The sequence below is a fragment of the Camelus dromedarius genome, chromosome 8, assembly GCF_036321535.1.
Source record: "Camelus dromedarius isolate mCamDro1 chromosome 8, mCamDro1.pat, whole genome shotgun sequence".
Taxonomy (NCBI): domain Eukaryota; kingdom Metazoa; phylum Chordata; class Mammalia; order Artiodactyla; family Camelidae; genus Camelus; species Camelus dromedarius.
This window is the reverse complement of record NC_087443.1, coordinates 60,464,017-60,471,193: the sequence shown is the minus strand read 5'-3', so window position 1 is coordinate 60,471,193 and position 7,177 is coordinate 60,464,017. Positions and strand designations below refer to the sequence as shown.

At 55.8% G+C, this 7,177-nt stretch overlaps 1 protein-coding gene across 2 annotated transcripts; it reads left to right on the top strand.

Moving 5' to 3' along the window:
* The first annotated feature begins 1,425 nt into the window (after positions 1–1,425).
* CALHM2 (calcium homeostasis modulator family member 2) lies at positions 1,426–6,773 on the top strand. 2 transcript variants are annotated; one of them, XM_010987127.3, is made up of 3 exons: positions 1,426–1,819; positions 3,923–4,552; positions 5,885–6,773. In XM_010987127.3, exons 2-3 carry the CDS (start codon positions 3,998–4,000, stop codon positions 6,299–6,301), a joined length of 972 nt encoding a protein of 323 aa, XP_010985429.1. In that variant the 5' UTR covers positions 1,426–1,819; positions 3,923–3,997; the 3' UTR covers positions 6,302–6,773. The 2 variants fall into 2 exon arrangements, with proteins under 2 accessions (XP_010985429.1, XP_010985427.1); XM_010987125.3 differs by having other exon boundaries at positions 3,838–4,552.
* The last annotated feature ends 404 nt before the right edge of the window (positions 6,774–7,177 follow it).

The following is a 7,177-nucleotide window of genomic DNA, read 5'->3' as shown; positions in this document are numbered from 1 at the left end:
TGTAAAGCACATGGCACGTGGTAGGCACTCAGTACCTGGCGGATAATGTGCATGTTGATTTCCGAACCTAAGGGCTTACCCTCCACCTCCCCCTGGACATAAGGGGAGGGGACATAAGGAACTGGAGCTACCCTGGTCAGGGGGAGGCTGAAGGCCAAGGAGATGGGGTTCTTGCCTTTCCCCAGACACTCACCTAAGAACTCATATTGATCTTGATCCTTACAACACTGTGTTAATAATTTCCATTCTTCTTTGGGCATCCTTCCCTCTATTTCCACTTCTGAGACCCAGTCTCCCTCCCTTTAATTATTTGGGCAGAGGGCAAGCCTTCGAAGCCAAGGAGGCTGGAGGGCTCCTCCAGGAGTGGGACTTGCTCTAGGGGAGGATTCAGATAAGTCAATACCAGGGGTGTGTTGGGGCGGAGGGGCTGTTTTCAGTGGGAAAAGCCAGCCTAGACACATTGGGAGGTACAAAATGTGGAGGAAAGAGTAAAGCTTTGGGTCAGGCAGACCTGGGTTCAAATATTAAAGCCGTAGGACCCAGGGCAAATCAACAAATCCCTCTAAACCGCAGTGTGTCTATCTGTAAAAAGGACGTTAAAAAGATCTGCTTTTCAGGATTATAGTGAAGTTAAAGGAGGATAACTTTTGAGAAGGAATCTGGAGTTGCATGCGTTTGGCATATGGCAAGCTATGAAAAAATAAACACCAGTCCTTTTCCCTTCATTCATGCAAGCAGACAAGCCCAGCTCAGGGAGGCCAGCACGTCACTCAGCAGTTCCATGGTCACAGACCATAAGCACTGCAGAGCAGACAGGGGTCCGGGGTCTCTCCCTTGATCCTAGGGGTCATCTAGATTGTCCTCGGACAGACCTCTCCCCTTCAGCACTCCTGATCCATGACTTTAGCCTCAGCTTGCACACTCCCACAGACGGGGAGCTCATAACCACTTTCTGGGACAGGCTGGGCAGCACTGATTGTTACAAAGGGCTTCCTTCACAAACCTGTCTCCTTGTAATTTCCACCCACCAGTCAGAGCTATGCCCACAGGGCCTCAGAGAATCCCCAGAGTCCAGAATTTACTCATCAGTGCTCCCAAGATTCGAAGCAGCGCCTGGGGAGTGAGCTGAAGGATGGACAGAAGAGCCAATGGGGGAGGGCTTGCCAAGTGTGGTGGGCTCTGAGGGAGAAGGGCTGGAATAGGGGAGGGGGGCTACTGGCTTTGTGGATCCTGCGAGGAGGAGTCAGCATCAGTCTGATGGCATCTCTCCCCTAACCCTGCCCAGAGCTGTGTCTGGCAGCTTCTGTCCAATGGGGGTCAGGCAGCGGGTGCTCTGGAAACCGGCCTGGAGGGCAGGGCCAGGCCAGATCTCCCGGAAGGCCCCCCCGCCTGGCCCCTGAACTGGTCCCGCTGGTGTGGAGCCTCAGAAGCAGGCAGGGCCAGGCTGAGCCGCTGCTCAACAGGCACCACCACTTCCTCTCTGCTCTGCTCCTCACTCCGCCCGCCCCCTCTCCCCTCTGTCTGGCGCCAACACTGTTTTTCCACTGGCTGGCTCGCTCCATCCATCTGGCAGATTCTGCCTCCTTTCTGGAGTTAAACTTTTGTGAAGACACCACCAGCCCCCAGCCTGCTGCTCTCTCCCCAAAGCAGCAAAGCAGGAGGGAGCCTGCTGGGGGATAGGGCCCCGCAGCGGCTGCCCTGGTAGGCTGCCCTCCCCGGAGGCCCACGCCCCGGGAGCTCCGATGTCGATGTCGTCGCGCCACTTGGAGAGCCCAGCCTGGCGGAGGCCAGGGCCACCGGTGCCCGCAGCTGACCCCAGGTAAGGAAGGGGCACAGCAGAGCCATGCCAAGGCTGCACAGAGGGATTGTCCTGGGGAATGAGGCTCCTCGCTGAGGCACCCCACTCCCCGGCCGCCTGTTTCCTGTCCTAACTATTGTTGATGGAGGTCCCACATGGGCTTGGGTGTGACCCATCCTGGGCCTGGGGGCCAGGGGCAGTAGTCTCAGGAGATGGCCTAGTTCCTCCTCTGCCCACCACCCACCCATGTTCAGGCATCTTGTACCCCACTTTGGGCAGTTTATGAACACAGGGGAGCATATTAGGAGACTTGAAGCCAAGAGAAAAGGAAGACGGTGAGGGGACTGCCTTTAACACATTCATTCCCAGCAATATTACAAACTCCTGTTCCCAGGGAGTTAGACTGGAGCCCCTGGAACCCCCAGGCAGTGAGTTGGGGTGCTCCTCCTGGCAACCCATGTGGCCACCCAGCTCTGCACCAGCCCATCTGGCAGCGTTGGCAGTAACCAGGAGGGGTGGTGATCTAGAAAGGAGGCACAGAAAGAAATATAGGCAGGTCTCTCCAGCTCTGTTTGCTGCCCACCCCAACCCTCCACTCCCCAGCTGTCTCTGGCCAGAGGACTTTTGTTTTTCATCCCCAGGACGGGGAGGACGGGGCCACACCCTGGCCTGTGTGGGTGGGGCCTGGGAAGGGAGTTGGGGCTGAACATGGCTGGAGCCCAAGGCCATGGCCACTTCCTGGCAGGCTGTCAGCCCCGCTGCTGCCCAGATCAAGGCAGAGCAGGCTTGAGAGAAGATGGTAGGCATGGCCGAGCCTTAACCTTCATCAAGACTTCCTGTTGTTGGTAGGCTCAGCGGCCCGTAGGCCCAAGGACCTGGGTGGAACAGGGCTGCTGGATAGGGAAGGGGTAGTGGGTGGGAAAGGGGAGGTTTGCCAGGGCTCTCGTGAACAGGCACAGAGCAGGGTCAGTAGGAGACCAAGAAAATAGAGGGCTCACTTGGCTCGACCCACCCTTGTTCACTTCCCAGGCCTCCTTAGGCCATACTCAAAAGTCCTATCCAGGCACTTCCATATCTGAATAGCCTTGAGCAAGGAACTCTGTTCTCTTTAGGCCCTAGTTTCCTGATCTTTGCAGGAAAGAGAATCATCTCCCCTGCCCCTACCCCCACCACCTCACCTCTGGGAGGCACCTTCAGGACTGGACAGGGTGAGATGGAGAGTTTCACACACAGGACAATTATCAGGCACCGTTTACTCCCTTTCTTTTCCCTGCAGCATCCCTAAGAGGAGAGCAAGGACCAGAATGGTTTATCCTCTTTTCACAGATGAGGATGCTGAGGTCGAGAAAGGTCGTAAAGTATATTGAGAGCCAGGATCTCCTAAACCAGGCCAGAGCCTGGGGTCTCCAAAATGAAAAGGTTCTTATGAACTCCAGGGATGCTGCGCCAGGCTCACCTGTGATTGGAGACCCCTTTCTCCACCCAACCCACATCACAGGGTCAAATCCAAGTCCCTTATTCACCAGGACCCTCACTCCAGCTTTAATATCCACAGGCTAGAGGCCCCCAGGACACATCCTGTAAATAGTGCTACCCCCTCAGCACATTAGCAGTACCTGGAATCCCAAAGAGAAAGCCAGTCAACATCCCAGATTCCCCAATGCCACAGGGCCAGTCCTAATCCCTACCTCAAGGGAAGCTTGTCATAATGACAAGAACCTGTGTCTGAGGCAGACAGACCTGTGCTTGAATCTCAGCTCTGCCACTCACATGAGGCTGGCAAGCCCCCCACCCTCAGGAAGCCTCCACCTTCTCTGCGCACACGGGTATGTCACAGCTCAGTGCGGGATCATGAGGATGGGCAGTGAGGGATGTGAGCACCTGACACAGAGTGGGAGCTCAGTGAACAGAGGCTATCATTCCACCCAGGCCCTGGGGCTTCCCAAGTCTCCTTCCTTTCTCACCAGCCTGGCTACACAAGCTCCCCTCAGCTCCTGTTTTCAGAGGCAAACAATGATCAGTCATCTACTGTCCCACAGGGAGCACCAGGCTGGCCACTGCAGGGGTAACATGGCAAGACCATGCCCTGTCTTCAGGTACCCACCAGCCTGCGCACTTCCCTAGTCCCACCAGGAACCATCAGTCCCGGTTGCCTTCGGCCTCCACCCTTGCTGTTGGTCTCCCAGCTGACCTGTCACCATGGCAGCCCTGATCGCTGAGAACTTCCGCTTCCTGTCGCTCTTCTTCAAGAGCAAGGATGTGATGATTTTCAATGGGCTGGTGGCACTGGGCACAGTGGGCAGCCAGGAGCTGTTCACTGTGGTGGCTTTCCACTGCCCTTGCTCACCAGCCCGGAACTACCTGTACGGGCTGACGGCCATCGGTGTGCCTGCCCTGGCGCTCTTCCTCATCGGCGTCATCCTCAACAACCACACCTGGAACCTGGTTGCCGAGTGCCAGTACCGGAGGACAAAGAACTGCTCGGCTGCCCCCAACTTCCTCCTTCTGAGCTCCATCGTGGGTCGCGCAGCTGTGGCCCCTGTCACCTGGTCTGTCATCTCCCTGCTGCGCGGTGAGGCTTATGTCTGTGCTCTCAGCGAGTTCGTGGACCCCTCCTCACTCACAGCAGGGGAAGACAGCCTCCCACAGGCCCATGCCACAGAAATCCTGGCCAGGTTCCCATGCGGGGAGGGCCCTGCCAACCTGTCAGGATTCCGGGAGGAGGTCAGCCGCAGGCTCAAGTACGAGTCCCAGGTAAGGCTGCGCAAAGCAGAGAGCGAGCCTCTTCTTCCTTCCCTACACAGTGGCTGGTGGGGAGGTCCCGCGATGGCCCCATGTTAACGCTGCAGCTGAGGTCTCTAGGAAAGCACTAGATTGTCAGTGTCAGGTATCAGAGCTGGGTAACTGGGTTAGCACTTGGTGGGGCAAGGGTCAATTCCATCCCAAGTAAGAGAATTTTAAACATTAAAGGGATGTTCTTCTGGCTTAGACTGAGCCTTGAGCCCAGTCACAGGTTAAGCCCTTTGTTCCAGCCATACTGAGCAGGAACCCCTGACATCTTATGAAACATTTTCTGTCGGCTGTGAACTGATAGTGCAGTGTAGCTTGCTTGGGGGACAAGCATGTTCCTATCCCGGGAAAGGCCCCTGACCAGTACCAAGTCAGCCTCAGGCACTGCTGACATAAGGGGAGTCTTGAAGCAGGAAGGGGTGTCAAGTCAGGTGGCAGCAGTTGCCGCCCTGATCCTAGCCTCAGCCGGGGGTGTAGTTCCAAAGGAGTGGAGTTCTCAAGGAGTTGGTCAGGGAGAGAGGGCAGGGGCAGAGACCTGGCCAGAAGCAGAAAAACAGCTGAAGTCTTAAGAAGAAGCAGGGCGTGAGGGAAGGACAGGAACGAGTACAAGATTACTCTAAAGAAAGGACCCCTCTTAGGTCCATAAGAAGCACACGTAGAGAAGCAGGGCTGGAGATAGTACTGAGGGAGATGGAAGATGGTAGGCAGAGAAACAAAATCTACTTAATGATAGTCAAATGCCCACAGATCTCTGTACAGGCTTAAATGGGGGAATAAAGATAACCTTGACTGTCCCAGCCCTCAGTAAGCCCACAGCCAAGCAAGCACATGGGTGATTTCAAAACAAGGCAGAGTGACGATTTAAGAGGAACTGGGCCATGGGGGACCCAGGGAAGGGAAGATTGCTCCCAGAGGGGCTCTGGAAGGCTTCCTGGAGGTGGCATCTGGGCTGAGCTTAGCAGTTTGAGCTGGGTTTTGGTGGGCTGAGATGATGTGGAGGGGGGCCCTTGGGGCTGAAGGAGTGGCAGCTGTAATTACAGGAGGCTAAGTCTAAGAACAAAGGTGTGAACTCAAGGGAGTGAGGGCAAAGAGGAAGAATCACAGTCAGGAGGACCTCCTGCCCTTACAGGAGCAGAATCTTTGGCCAGGGAAGTGACAGAGCCAGCTCTCGGTGGTCCTGCTGCCAGGTTCAGCCCAGCCCATCTGCTCTGACCAGCTCCTTCTACTTCTTCCCGGGGTGGGTGGGGGTCCAGGCAGCTCCTTGTCCATCCTCAACCCTGTCCCTTCTCTGGCCAGCTCTTTGGGTGGCTGCTCATCGGTGTGGTGGCCATTCTGGTGTTCCTGACCAAGTGCCTCAAGCATTACTGCTCCCCACTCAGCTACCGCCAGGAGGCCTACTGGGCGCAGTACCGCGCCAACGAGGACCAGCTCTTCCAGCGCACGGCCGAGGTGCACTCGCGGGTGCTGGCTGCCAACAATGTGCGCCGCTTCTTCGGCTTTGTGGCGCTCAACAAGGATGACGAGGAGCTGGTTGCCAAGTTCCCAGTGGAAGGCACACAGCCGCGGCCACAGTGGAACGCCATCACCGGCGTCTATCTGTACCGCGAGAACCAGGGCCTCCCACTCTACAGCCGCCTGCACAAGTGGGCCCAGGGTCTGGTGGGCAATGGCACAGCCCCAGACAACATAGAGATGGCTCTGCTCTCTTCCTAAGGGTCCTGTTCCCACACCCTCTGCCAGTGACACCACTTGGTCCCAAACTGAATCCCACTGCCTGCTCACATCACCATCAGAGGGGATTCTGTTTCTCAACCACAGCTTTTGGAGGAAACAAGCCAGGAAAAAGGAACACAACAAGCTGGGGTACAGATGTGAGAGCCAGGAGACAACGTGGTCAGCTCTGGCAGGAAAGCTCTCAGACCTGAAGAAATTCCCTCTCCTGTCACCACCAGCTACTTGGTCAACAGCTTTGGATAAAAGACCCTTTCTCAGAACTGGTCCTTGCCCTGGCCAGCTGAGCCAGGTGACAATGAAACTCACCAGCAGGCTCCTTGTACAGAACACTGTGCAGTTAATTTGCATGTAACTACGTATGGACACCTGGCTCAGCTGGGAAATAGCCCTCCAATGTATGCCTCCAGCTTTATTTTATATACATTTTTGATAAAGCTTTTTTTAGTATAAAGGACTGGCTTGGTGTCTGCATGACTGGATGGATCATGTCACAGCAAGCTGGAGTTCATGGGGACAGGCCCAAATCCCATTCCTGCGGAGGAAAGAGGATAGAGACTCTGAGCAAGACTAAAATGGGAGGAATGGAGGGTTGGGGTGCAGGGAGAGCCAGGTGTCCCCACATGTGGGGAAGCCCTGGGGCTGATGATCTCTTAACTGGATTCAGTTATCTGATTTGATCTGGGGAACAGATGGAATCCGGCCTTTCTCAGAGGAAAGCCCAGCACAGGTCAGCAGACCCTGCACTCAGCGGGGCAGTCTAGCTCTTGTAACCTTGAGATAATGACCAAGAACCAGGCCAGCCCTGCTTCACCTCCCTTCCATACCCGCCCTTGCCCGAGCACCTCCACTACCTCT